This window comes from Furipterus horrens, unplaced genomic scaffold (genome assembly GCF_987537825.1).
Source record: "Furipterus horrens unplaced genomic scaffold, mFurHor1.1.pri manual_scaffold_4, whole genome shotgun sequence".
In the NCBI taxonomy this organism is placed as follows: domain Eukaryota; kingdom Metazoa; phylum Chordata; class Mammalia; order Chiroptera; family Furipteridae; genus Furipterus; species Furipterus horrens.
This window is the reverse complement of record NW_028327174.1, coordinates 86,555,745-86,569,220: the sequence shown is the minus strand read 5'-3', so window position 1 is coordinate 86,569,220 and position 13,476 is coordinate 86,555,745. Positions and strand designations below refer to the sequence as shown.

Below are 13,476 nucleotides of genomic sequence, written 5' to 3'. Positions count from 1 at the left end.
GCGTTCGATGGCGTCTCCACCTCAGTGGAATAATTCTGATGAATTTTTTCACTTAGCAATAAGGAGTTAAGTTCAAAAGACAGTGTTGGCTGGTCGCAAAGGCTGAGGATAGCTGAAGTGATTCCAAAGGTGGTAACTAGAAAAGCGGTTGGACTGTGGTTGGAGGCTGGAAGAAGGGGCATCCATGGGTCTGTTCTGTCCAAACACTGTTGAAGCAAGAGACAGATCCAGGGGACCAATGAGGGTACTGCCCACTTTGACTCTTACAGCAGGGTGCAGAGGATCCGTTTTTTGCAAAAATATATAAGGGCTTCACCAATTTTCTAATATGAGTCTTTTAAATTTTCGATACTGAAATCACTCTTTTTTGAAGTGCCCAGGCAAACAATTTGCAAGGCACTGATCAATGAAGAGTGGACAGGTAAAAACAGAAACCAGGTAATCAGGGAGGATGGGTGAGTGAGGCTAAATGATTAAGTGGTTAGTTCCTCAAAGAATACTTCTGTTTTAGGATAAGGCTGCTACTCAACCACACACAGTAGGGACTGAAATAATGAAGATTTGGGTAAATGAGAAACTGACTTTAGAATCAGAGAGCAGTTACAATGCATTTTCTCCCCTTACCTCTCCCACTACGTGCTTCCCATTGATGAACGCTTCAAAACCACACACAGCTGCCTTATCATCCAAAGGAAAAATATACTTTGCCTCAATGGGTACATTACTCTGATTTGTGTACGTCTGAAAAATAGTGACCTGAAGAAGAAAAAAATCCATAAATTTGATGAAACCATATAACAGCTATTTGCAGAAAAACTGCATATTTTCTTTGTATGACTGGCACTCAGAAAAGTAAGTAATTTTAGATAACATTGATAAAAGTATCAATGATACAGCTCAGTTGGTTGGAGTGTCATCCTATAAACCAAAAGTTTGGGGGTTCGATTCCCGGTCAGGGCACACGCTTAGGTTGTGGGTTTGGTTCCCGCTCAGGGCACTTACAAGAGGCAACAGATCAGTTTCTCTCCCTCCCTGCTACTCTCTCTCTAAAAATAAATAAATAAATAAATAAATAAATAAAATCAATAAGCATGTCCTTGGGTGAGGATTAAAAGAAAGTATTTTTACTAAGACTTAGAACTAATATATTGTACAAAAAATTTTTAAAGATTTTATTTATTTTTAGAGAGGGGAAGAGAGGGAGAAAGAAAGGGAGAGAAACCTCCATGTGTGAGGGAAACATGGGTCAGTTGTCTCTTGTGCGCCCCCAACCAAGGACCTGGCCTGCACCCCAGGCATGTGCCCTGACTGGGAATCAACCTGAGATTTTTGGGTCAGCGGAGTAAGGCCCAACCCACTGAGCAACCCAGTCAGAGCTATACCATACAAATTTTTGACACCTTGATTTTCCTCCATCAGGCAAAAACATTATATAATGAAACTAAAAATTTTGAACTCATTTCAAGAAGACAAATGTGTGAATCATTGAATATACAAGATCTCTGCTGCTAGGCTTCTGCCTGGAGACTCAAGGTCAACCTACAGGCCAGCTGTCTCATCAAAAGCTGGTGCAAAAGCTACTGCTAAATCATGAATAAATTTCTGGGCAAATTTCCCAAGAAAAAGCCTTATGAGGTTTGAAATATCAGATGGTACAAGTTGTCTAATCCAAAGTAATACAGGGAATACATGCCCCTCTCTTTGTAACATAGTCATTATTTGTTTTGCATCTACTGTATATGAAAAAAAATGCCCTGGGTTCTTATATATTATAGTCACAACACTGACTGGCAGATAGTATTATTTCCATTTTATACATGAGGAAACAGAGGCACTGAGTAGTTAAATAACTACCCTAAGGTCACAGTGCTAGAAAAGAGCAAGGATTCACAACTAAGCTTTCCAAACTCCAAATCCTTTGCTTTCTACAGTCCATTCCAGGCTGCATTACAGAACAGTGGTAAGACCCTAGACTCGAGAAGAAATTCAGGCTGATGACAGGGTTCTACCTTAGGGAAGAGACTGGGTGAGGTTGGGGGGGGTGTGCAACGGAATGGGGTTGCTGCCATCTCAGATTCACTCAGGATATCTTTTTACTCTTTCCCACCCAATCTCTTTCAAACAATTATGACTGTTCAAAGTTATACCTCAGAATTCAGTCTTTCCATGTAAAGCTTTGACTCCTGTTAAAATGTAAAACACTTGCACCAAAGTTTAAATGATGACCAGTTGTTTACACCTTAGGAAAAATTATAACCTGGACTTCCGAATCAGTTCAAATTTGTGCTTTATCATCTCGTCTCATGTCTGAGCAACAGTATCCTCAGCTAACGTGGATCAGAGTGGGGCCAGGTGTAGAGGTCAGACAGAAGCAAACTAGTATACATGCGGGCAGCATGCTCTTGCCCCCCATCCCCCACCCCATTTTCCCAAGTTAAGGCAATCACTAAATTTAACTGGATTTCCTTTTGAAGGGACAGCAATAGCACAACACTAGACTCAGGTGTTCTTATTTTCCTAAGAGGTCTTTAGAGTTGTTCGATGTAACTGTTAGTGCTAGAAGGCAATGGTGAGGTCAACTCTTAGAAAATAGTTTTAGAAAACTGAGCACTTTTGGAGCTCCACCACCACATCTGGCCAACCTACGTGCATGTAATGTCATCTTCGACTACTGCCTTTCTCTTACGTTCCATATCTGTCAGCAAATCTTACTAGTTCTACCTTCAATCTTTTGTTGGATCCAAACACCTCCTAACCGCCCCCACCCCCTGCTAACATTTTTGTCCAAGTCACCATCACCCTTGATTGAATTACTTAATAGTCACCTACATTTGATGTGGTGTGCCCCCAGCTGTCCCCTTCAGGACCAAGGCTGCAGGGAGTGTCACTGCTGTGTCCCTCCTCAATGTTCTCTGCCAAAGATGAACCGCTCAGGGTTATGACCCTGCCCCCAGGACTCCTTGGGGTACAAGGCCTGACCCCCTTGCCTTATTTCAGAACATCTCTGAAAGGCCTGCCTCAGAGCTCCCTGAGACTGAGGACTCTGGTATATCTGTGTCACAGTCCACATCTAGAGTCTGTTTTATAGAGAACTTGATCAAAGCTGTCCCTAACTGGTGCTCTTCAGTCTGATGTCAATATGGTGGCTAGTGTGATCCTAATCATATCATTCCTCTGCCAAATATCTTGGAAAGGTTTCCATTTTACTTGGAGTTAAGGATAGTATGTCCCGTGTCCTGACATGAGTTCCCTCCTGCAACCCACCTCTCTGACCCAGTCTCATACTATGCTTCCCCTTCTCATTGTGCTCCAGCCACAGTGAATTCCTTGGTGTCCCTTGACGACATCAGGCTCACTCCCACCTTGGGACCTCTGTGCTTCTTCCTCTGTCCACATGGCTTAGTCCCCTACTTCCTACACATCTGTGCTTGGGGGTCACCTTCTAAGTGAGGCCTTCCTTGAACATCCCACTTCTAAGTTGACACCCTTCCAACTCGCGTCCCTTCCTGCTTTGATTTTTGCCTTTACAACACACCACCATTTAACATGGCATGTATTTTTAAAAGTATATTTTATTGATTATGCTATTACAGCTGTCCCAAACTTTCCCCTTTGTTACCCTCTGCCAAGTACCCCACTTCCCTCCAGCAAACCACCCCCGATCCATGCCCCTTATTTCATGTCCATGGGTCATGAATGTAAGTTCCTTGGCTTATCCCTTTCCTATATTATTCTTAACTTTCCTGTCTATTTCATACCTACCAATTATGTTTCTTAATCCCTGTACCTTTTCCCCCATTTTCCCCATTCGCCCTCTGCACTGATAACCCTCCACATGATCTTCATACCTATGATTCTGCTCCTGATCTGGTTGTTTGCTTATTTGTTTTTGTTTTTGATTTTTAGATTCATTTGTTATAGCTGTGACTTTGTTGTCACTTCAATGTTCATAGTTTTTATCTTTTTTTCTTAAATAAGTCCCTTTAACATTTCATATAATAGCTTGGTGATGATGAGCTGCTTTAGCTTTAGCTGGTCTGGGAAGCACTTTATTTGTCCTTCCATTCCAAATGATAGCTTTGCTGGATAAAGTAATCCTGGTTGCAGGTCCTTGCTTTTCATCACTTTGAATATTTCTTGCCAGCCCCTTCTTGCCTGCAGAGTTTCTTTTGAGAAATCAGCTGACAGTCTTATGAGAACTCCTTTATAGGCAACACTCTGCCTTTCTCCTGCTGCTTTTAAGATTCTCTCTTTACCTTTAACCTTTGGTATTTTAATTATGATGTATCTTGGTGTGGTTCTCTTTGGGTTCAATTTGTTTGGGATTCTCTGTGCTTCCTCAACTTGTATGTCTATTTCCTTCACCAAATTACGGAACTAGGCTTTCACTATTTTTTCAAATAAGTTTTCAATTTCTTTAAAAATTTTTTATTTGTTAATATGCTTGATTGATTATGCTGTTACAGTTGTCCCAATTTCTTTTCCCTTTGTTCCCCTCCACCCAGTGACCCCCCTTCCTCCAGTTGTCGCCCCCCTTCATCCATACCCATTGGTTGTGCATATAGTTTTTCTCAAGATCTTCCTAACTACTCCTCTCACTCCTACTATGCTTCTTAATTCCTGTACCATCACCCTCCCTTTCCCCCCTTCCCCTTCCCAGCTGACCTCTCCCCAGAATGTTCCCTATACCTATACTTCTTTTCCCACTCTAGTTGCCTACTGAGTTTGCCTTTGTTTCAATTCCCTAGCTTCTGTTGTTGGTTGTTGTGATACAGTTTTCATTTCAATGTTCATAGTTTTGATCTTCTTTCTCCCAAACAAGTTCCTTTAACATTTCATATAACAGTGGTTTGGATCTGATGATTCCCTTCAGTTTTACTTTGTCCTGGAAGCACTTTATCTGCTCTTCTATTCTGAATGACAGCATCGCTGCATAGAGTAATCGTGGTTGTAGGTTTTTGCTTTGCATTACTTTGAATATTTCTTGCCAGTCCCTTCTTGCTTGCAGGGTTTCTTTTGAGAAATCAGCTGACAGTCTTATTGGGACCCCTTTGTATGTAATTCTCTTCTTCTCTCTTGCTGCTTTTAAGAGTCTCTCTTTATCCTTAATTTTTGACATTTTGATTATAATGTGTCTTGGTGTGGCTCACCCTGGGTCCCGTTTTTTTGGAACTCTCTGTGCTTCCTGGACCTGTAAGTCTATTTCCTTCCCCAAGTTAGGGAAGTTCTGCTTCATTATTTTTTTACATAATTATTCAACTTCTAGTTCTTCTTCTTCACCTTCTGGCAGCCCTATGATTTGGATGTTGGACTGCTTATAGCTGTCCCATAGGTTTCTGAGCCTCTCCTCATTTTCTTCACTTTTCATTTCCTCTTTCTGCACTGGTTGACTGTTTGTTCCTTCCCTATGTTCTGATTTGTTGATTTGATCCCTGGTTTTCTTTCCCTCACCACTAGTTTCGTATGTATTTTTGTTCATTTCAGCAGGACTAGCCTTCATTCCTTCCCTGTCTTAAGATCTGCTGTTAGGTCTATAAGCATTTGCATAACCAAAGCTCTGAACTGTGCCTCAGAAAGATTTCCTATCTGCTGCTTTGTTAGATTAGATATTTGTTGGCTAGTCAGCTGCATCACTGGGATCCCTATCATGATCTGTGTCAACATGACAGTTTTGTGTTTACCGTTGTTTCCTGCGTGGGGCTGTCACACCTCCTACAATATAGCGGGTGGAGCCCTGTAGACTCGATACTCCCAGGCTACCCTTTTCACCACACTGTGGTGCTTTGTGTGGGGGTTGGGGTACTAGATGGATTCCTGCTGTTCACTCTCCGCTGAGAGACTGGCAGCCTCTTCCTCTGTCCCTATGCCCTCTGGCCCTCACAGTCCGAGGCAATGGGGATCTGCCTTCCCCAGCACTGGAATTGTGAGATGATGGGTCTGGTCTGCAGCCGGGGGTGCTCTGCAGGGGTTTCTCGCCACCCCTTAAATATGGGTCTCTGTGTTTACCGCCGTCCCACTACCATCGCCCCAGCTGCCGCTGCCAGCACAGCTTAACCTCTCCGCCCCCGCTTCGCCCCTCATACCCACCTGCACAAGCACCACTTCTCTATAACTTCAGACATTGGACTTCCATGAAGCTTTATTTTCTGGAACTTCTGGTTATTTCTGGTTTTGTGGTAGTTGTATTCTTTCTTAATTGTGGAGGGAAATGAAGTGTGTCAGTCTAGGACTCCATCTTGGCCGGATGGTGATAGGAACTTTTAAGTTTTCAATTTCTTGCTCTTGCTCTTCCTCTTCTCCTTCTGGCATCCTTACGATTTGGATGTTGACACTTTTGAAGATGTCCCAGAGTCTTCTTATTCCTCCCTTTTGTTTTTACTTCTATTTTTAAAATTTTGTTTAGTGTTTATAAAAATTTTAAGTATTTTTATTGATTATGTTGTTATAGTAGTTCCAATTTTTCCCCTTTTGCACCCCTCTGCCCAGTACCCCTTTTCCCTCCAGCAATCCCACCCCCCCTCAGTTCATGTCCATGGGTCATGCATATAAATTCTTTGACTTCACCCTTTCCTATATTATTCTTGACATTTCATATAATAATGGCTTGGTGATGATGAACTCCTGTAGCTTTACCTTGTCTGGAAAGCACTTCGTCTGCTCTTCCATTCCAAATGATAGTCTTGCTAGATAGAGTAGTCCTGGTTGCAGGTTGCCTTTCATCACATTGAATACTGCTTGTCAGTCCCTTCCTGCCTACAAAGTGTCCTCTGAGAAATCAGCTGGTAGTCCTATAGGCACCCACCTGTAGGCAACTCTCCACCTCTCTCTTGCTGCCCCCAAGACTCTCTCTTTATCTTTCACCTTTGGCATCTCAATCATGATGCATCCTGGTGTGGTCCCCTCTGGGTCCAGCTCGCCTGCGACCCTCCATGCTTCCTGGATCTGTATGTCCACCTCCGTCACAAATTTGGGAAGTTTTCCTCATTTGTTTTCAATTCTTGCTTCCTCATTCTGCACTGACTGACTGTTTTTTTCTTCCTTATGTTCGAAATCATTGATTTGAACCCTGGTTTTCTTCCCTTCACCATTGGTTTTGTGTGGATTTTCCTTCCTTTCACTTAGCATAGCCTTTGCTTCTTCTCTTATGCGTTTGCCATACTCAAGCATATCTGTCAAGCCTGTGAGCATCTTTATCACCAGTGTTTTAAATTCTGCATCTGTTGTCTATCTCCTCATCTGTTATGTTGGCTATCTCCCTGTCATTTACTTCTCCCACTGGAACCTTGATCCGTTCCCCCTTTTGGGCCATACTTCTCTGTCTCCTCATTCTGACAGGTTCCTGTGTTTGTTTGCCTCTGCATACCAGGTAGAACTGTCACTCCTGTTACGTTGTAAGGGGCAGAGCCTTAGGGATTTGTCACTACAGGGAGACCTGTTTCAGCACGTTGTGGCGCTGTGTGTGTGGGGAGGGGTCTGAGAGGGAGCAATGCCACCTGCCCAGCATTCGCCCCTTTTTCAGGCACTTCTCCCACTTCTGCACTGGACTGGCGCTACTCTAGCTGCTGCCTTGGCCGTTGTTCTCAGAGTGGGTGACTCCTTGGACATTCTACGACCATGGGGGCCCTTTAAACAAGCGGACTCTGCTAGGGACTGGCAGTTTCTGCCTCTGCCCCAACCCCCACTGGTCTGTAGTCAGAAGCAATGAGGCTTGATTTTCCCCTGTGCTGGGACTGTGAGCTGCGAGGTCTGGTGAGGAGCTGGGAATGTTCCCCAGGTGTCCTTCCTGACTTTAAAATGTGTGACTGCACTTTCTGCCAACCTTCCACTGCCACCGCTGCTGCTGCCACCATACTGCATCCTCTCCACCCAGGCTCCACCCCTTCTACCTGTCTGGATGAGTATTTCTTCTTTATATCTTTGTTTGCTGGACTTCCATGCAGTTTGATTTTCTGGAACTTCTGGTTGTTTCTAGTTTTGAGGTAGTTGTAGTCCTTCTTAGTTGTGGAGGGAGACACAGCATGTCTGTCTATGCCTCCATCCTGGCCAGAATCTCCTCCCTTTTTAAAAAAATTTGTTTTTTCTATTATGTTTGGTAGAATGTTTATTTCTTCCTTATGTTCCAAATAGTTGATTTGAATCCTCGCTTCCTTCCCTTCACTGTTGGTTCCCTGTGGATTTTTCTTTATTTCACTTAGTGTAGTCTTCATTTCTGCCCTTATGTTTTTGCCCCACTCAGTGAGTTCTCTGAGCATCCTTATCACCAGTGTTTTGAACTCTGCATCTGATAGGTTGGCTATCTCCGTTTCGTTTTCTTTTTCTAGCGTTTTGTTCTGTTCTTTCATTTGGGGCATATTTTTTTTGTCTCCTCAATTTGGCTGCCTCCCTGTGTTTGCTTTTGTGTATTAGGTAGAGCTGCTTTGACTCCCTGTCTTAGTGCATCTGTTAAATTATATGGTGCAATGCCTTAGGTATTTTCCAAGGTGGGGCAACCTGCTTCACCACTTTCTGGGTATGTGGGGGAGAGGTTGGAGAGGGGCAACGCTCCTGCCTAGCTGCTGGAGGTTTGCTTGGTGCTTGCCCTGTTTCTAGTCATTTCACCCCCTTACTGTATACGACTGCTGCCCTTCTGCCTGTTGCCCTGTTGGTGGTTCCCAGAGTACGTGGGTTTGCATATGTTCTAGAACCATGCAGACCCTTTAATTGAACTCTCCTGAGAAATCAGAGAAACTCTCCTGAGTTTCCTCCACCATCCCAACCCCTGCTGGTTTTTACAACCAGAATTTATGAGGCTTTATTTTCCCGGTGTTGGAACTCTGGGCTGCACGTCTAGCCTGGGGCTGGAATTGCTCACTCCCAAGGTATCCCTCCTAATTTTTCATCCACCACAAAAAGTGAGACCATTTGTTTCGCCAGCTGCCACCGCCTCATCACCACCACACCACATCCTCTCACCCTGGCTCCTCATCTCTGCCCCTCCTACCCATCTGGATTAATATAGTTTCTTTAAATCTTTGGTTGTCAGACTTCCATAAAGTTTGATTTTCTGGAAGTTCTGGGTGTTTTTTTTCTGCGGTTAGTTGTGATCCTTCTTATGGTTGTGCAAGGATGCAAAGCGTGTCTACCAACACCTCCATCTTGACTGGAAGTAATGGCATGTATTTTATTTATTAGTCATGTTTTTTACCTGGTTCCCCAATGCAATGTATGCTCTGTGAAGGCACAGTTTTCATACCGTTCATTGTCATATGCCCAGAGCCTAGAACAGTCCCCTACCTGTAGTAGGGGCTCACTGAGTAAACGAAGTTTAGAAGTGTACATGTTTTCTTGAGTCCATGCTACTGTAATCCAACACTGCTTTATGATTGATATCCATTTGGTTTAAGTACCGTAAAACCATAATGAGCTCACCTGGGCTACAAAGTCTATTATTTTCCCCTTGATGTGCAGGTCTTCAAGAGGCAGTGAGTTCCCACAGGTGTCCTGGAGGCCAGCATTGATGCTGCTAAAAGGTTCGGTGTCTGGTAACTGGTAATCTATACATTAAAAATATTAATGTTAGCTTTTGAAACCATCCCTTGAATTCTCTGTTTTTGATATCTTAATCTTTAATTCTTCTCTTCCCCTTCATACATGATAGTTTAGGAGAAATGGAAAAATAGCATTTTATAATTTTCAGTAGCCAATTCTGAAGAGTCAGTGACTCCACATGAAAAGAATGGGGGCAGCATTGACAACAGACACTTTGCCTTTTAAATCTATAAACGTTGAGAGGTCATCCTGAAAACCCAGAGTCATACTACCAGCTGAAAGGCATACGTTTAAGCATACACACAACTACACAAAGGTCTTAAGAACATCTGAATAAGAGTTGCTTAGGCTGTTTCTAGATATTTGCACTCCCTGGTTTATAATTTTGAACTGGCCATTCACTATTATTTATTGTGCTACAAAAACGTGTTGGAGAAATATAAGCTTCCCTAGACTTTTGATCCAAGGAAGACTAAATTAAACTCCTAAGACTGCATATTGAAAAAATGTTCACGTACTATATTAGATAGTACAAAAATACAGATATGGTTAGAGGTATAAATATGACCCCCCAGATAAAAAATGTGAGTATTCTTCTTGAACATACATGAAGTCACACATTTCTCATAAAAAATGCTTTGATCACAGTTAAAAATGTTTGTGTGTTTTTACAATGCTGTTAAACATTACAGTTGTTTGGGCTTATGATTTCCTAAGAAGCTATCATCCCTCATTTATTTGTATGACTAATATAAAAGAAGCTGCATATTACAATTTTGGGGCATGCAATCCTTGCAGCAGCGCTTTGATGTGGATATTGGTCTCATTTCCCTTAGAGAGAAGCTGACACCTGGAGATGTTATATGATTTGTCGCAGATCGCGGGACCTAGTAAGTGACACTCAAACCCAAGGTTCCTGAATCTAAAGTTGTGCATTCTGTCTATCCTACCAGCCACACTACACTTTTTGCACATTGACATCTTCAGTGTTTCAGCGGGTTTTCATGGCTATCCTGAGTGGATGAGCTCAACTTTGGTGTATTAGTGAAATAGCATGTAATTTTGGGATCACTTAAACTCTCTCAAACATTCTGGTTTTTATTTTCACAGAATAAAAAAGGAAATAAAATATTTACATCTGAGGTCATAAGTATAAATACCAAATATGAATATAAATTCCATTGAAAATATAATATTGAGTTCTATAAATACCATGTGAAATAGCATTCAAGAAAATTGTCTCCCTGGCTGGGTGGCTCAGTTGTTTAGAGCTTTATCCCACAGACTAAAATTTGTAGGTTTGATTCCCAGGCAGGGCAAATATCCAGGTTTCGGGTTCAATCCCCAGTTGTGGCATCTATAGGAGGCAAGAGATCGACATTTCTCTCTCACATTGAGATTTCTCTCCCTCTCTTTCTCTCTCACCCACTTCCTCTTTCTCTAAAATTAATAAGCATATCCTCGAGTAAGAATTTAAAAGGAAATAGTCTTACCTTCAACCTTTGAAAAATTTGAAACCTCAGGTGTGTGTTCCTCTAATTCAGTATTATTACAAGGACGAAAGTCCTTTATTTCATCTCCCGGTATGCAAAATTTAATAATATATTTCATTTTAACTTGATTGGTTTTATATACAACAAATTCATCATCCTAGAGCAAACAAAAATAGATGAAAAAAATCTTTATTGACACATGTTCTCATGAGAGCAGAGTTTCATGTTTGCTAATTATTGAATGTGAAAATATTGAATTCAGACACTGGATATACAATAATTACTTAAACTTAAGCATATGTAGTAAAAACAGCAGCCTCTCTGTTTCTTGATACAAATACCTCGAAGTCTGTAGTGACAGTGGCTGTTTTAGGAAGCCCATGGACACTGTCATAACCGGGCGGTGCTTCTGTTAAGAAAACGTCTTTCTTGTGTAGGTCCATGCACTTTCCAAGGGCAACATCACAGACAACCAAGAGTCTCGTGCCGTCTGTCTCTCCTGGGTGAGAGTACTTAATACTTGTACTGCATGTGAAAGGAGGTAAGTACAAATTTATAGTTTGTAGTAACATGGCAATAACATTTTATTATGTATATGAGATATATTTTAAAGATTCTATTTATTTACTTATTTATTTCAGAGAGGGGAAGGAAGGGAGAAAGCGAGGGAGAGAAACATCAGTGTGCAGTTGCCTCTCATGTGCCCCCAACTGGGGACCTGGTGTGCAAGCCAGGCATGTGCTCTGACTGGGAATTGAACCGATGACTTTTTGGTTCGCAGGCTGGCACTCAATCCATTGAGCCACATAAGCCAGGCCTATATATGAGATATTTTTAAAAAGACTTTGCTTGTAGAATGTTCCAGATTTTACTGTTACTGAAATATCGCTGAAGATTCATTTAGAATTTCATTATCCATTTATTTTTTAATATGATATATTGATTATGCTGTTACAGTTGTCCCAATTTCTTTTCCCTTTGTCCCCTCCACCCAGTGACCCCCTTCCCTCCAGTTGCCAACCCACATAGTCCATGCCCATTGATTGTGCATATAGTTCTTCTCAACATCTTCCTATCTACTCCACTCCCTCCTACTATGCTTCTTAATTCCTGTACCATGTCCCTCCCTATCCCCCTTCCCCCTCCCCACAGACCTCCCTCCAATATGTTCTCCATACCTATAATTCTTTTCCCACTCTAGTTGCCTACTTAGTTTGCCTTTGTTTCAGTTCCCTAGCTTCTGTTGTTGGTTGTTGTGATACAGTTTTCATTTCAATGTCCATAGTTTTGATCCTTTTTCTCCTAAACAAGTCCCTTTAACATTTCATATAACAGCAGTTTGTATCTGATGAACTTCTTCAGTTTTACTTTGTCCTGGAAGCATTTTCTCTGCCCTTCTATTCTGAATGACAGCTTCACTGGATAGAGTAATCATGGTTGTAGGTTTTTGATTTGCATTACTTTGAATATTTCTTGTCAATCCCTTCTTGCCTGTAGAGTTTCTTTTGAGAAATCAGCTGATAGTCTTATTGGGACCACGTTGTACGTAATTCTCTTCTCTCTTCCTGTCCTTAAGATTCTCTCTTTATCCTTAATTTTTGACATTTTGATTATTTTGTGTCTTGGTGTGGTTCTCCCTGGGTCCAATTTTTTTTGAACTCTCTGTGCTTCCTGGACCTGTAAGTCTATTTCCTTCCCCAAGTTAGGGAAGTTCTGCTTCATTACTTTTTCACATAATTATTCAACTTCTAGTTCTTCTTCTTCACCTTCTGGCAACCCTATGACTTGGATGTTGACCTGCTTATAACTTTCCCATAGGTTTCTGTGCCTCTCCTCATTTTCCTCACTTTTCATTTCCTCTTTCTGCACTGGTTGACTGTTTGTTCCTTCCCTGTGTTCTGATTTGTTGATTTGATCCCTGGTTTTCTTTCCCTCACCACTAGTTTCATATGTGTTTTCATTCATTCAGCAGGGCTAGCCTTCATTCCTTCCCTGTCTTGTTTAAGATCTGCTGTTAGGTCTGTAAGCATTTGCATTACCAAAGCTCTGAACTGTGCCTCAGAAAGATTTCCTATCTGCTGAGCTGTTAGATTAGATATTTACTGGCTGGTCAGCTGTGTCACTGGGATCTCTGTCATGATCTGTGCCAACCTGACAGTTTTGTGTTTACCTTTGCTTTCTGGGCGGGGCTGTCACACCTTCTACACTACAGGGGGCAGAGCCCTGTGCACTCGCCATTCCCGGGCAACTCTTCTCACCATGCTGTGGCGTTTTGTGTGGGGGCAGGGCTTCAAGATGGATTCCTGCTGTTCATTCTCTGCTGAGAGAGTGGGAGCCTCCTCCTCCATCCCCACACCCTCCAGCCTTCACAGGCTGACGCAATGGGGATATGCCTTCCCCAGCACTGGAATCGTGAGCTGACGGGTCTGGTCTGGAGCTGGGGGTGCTCCCCAGG

At 42.3% G+C, this 13,476-nt stretch overlaps 1 protein-coding gene across 4 annotated transcripts in view; it reads right to left on the bottom strand.

Moving 5' to 3' along the window:
- PARP4 (poly(ADP-ribose) polymerase family member 4) overlaps nucleotides 1-13,476 on the bottom strand; it is a 136,894-nt gene that overhangs the window by 66,946 nt on the left and 56,472 nt on the right. For 3 of the 4 annotated variants that reach the window (XM_090273714.1, XM_090273716.1, XM_090273713.1), the window contains exons 13-15: nucleotides 11,363-11,546; nucleotides 11,022-11,178; nucleotides 9,409-9,533 (exon numbers count right to left, since the gene is read on the bottom strand). In XM_090273714.1, coding sequence (XP_090129840.1) covers nucleotides 9,409-9,533; nucleotides 11,022-11,178; nucleotides 11,363-11,546 — 466 coding nt within the window. Of the gene's footprint in view, nucleotides 1-624; nucleotides 757-9,408; nucleotides 9,534-11,021; nucleotides 11,179-11,362; nucleotides 11,547-13,476 lie in introns of all 4 variants that reach the window. The other variant, XM_090273717.1, reaches the window with a different exon arrangement.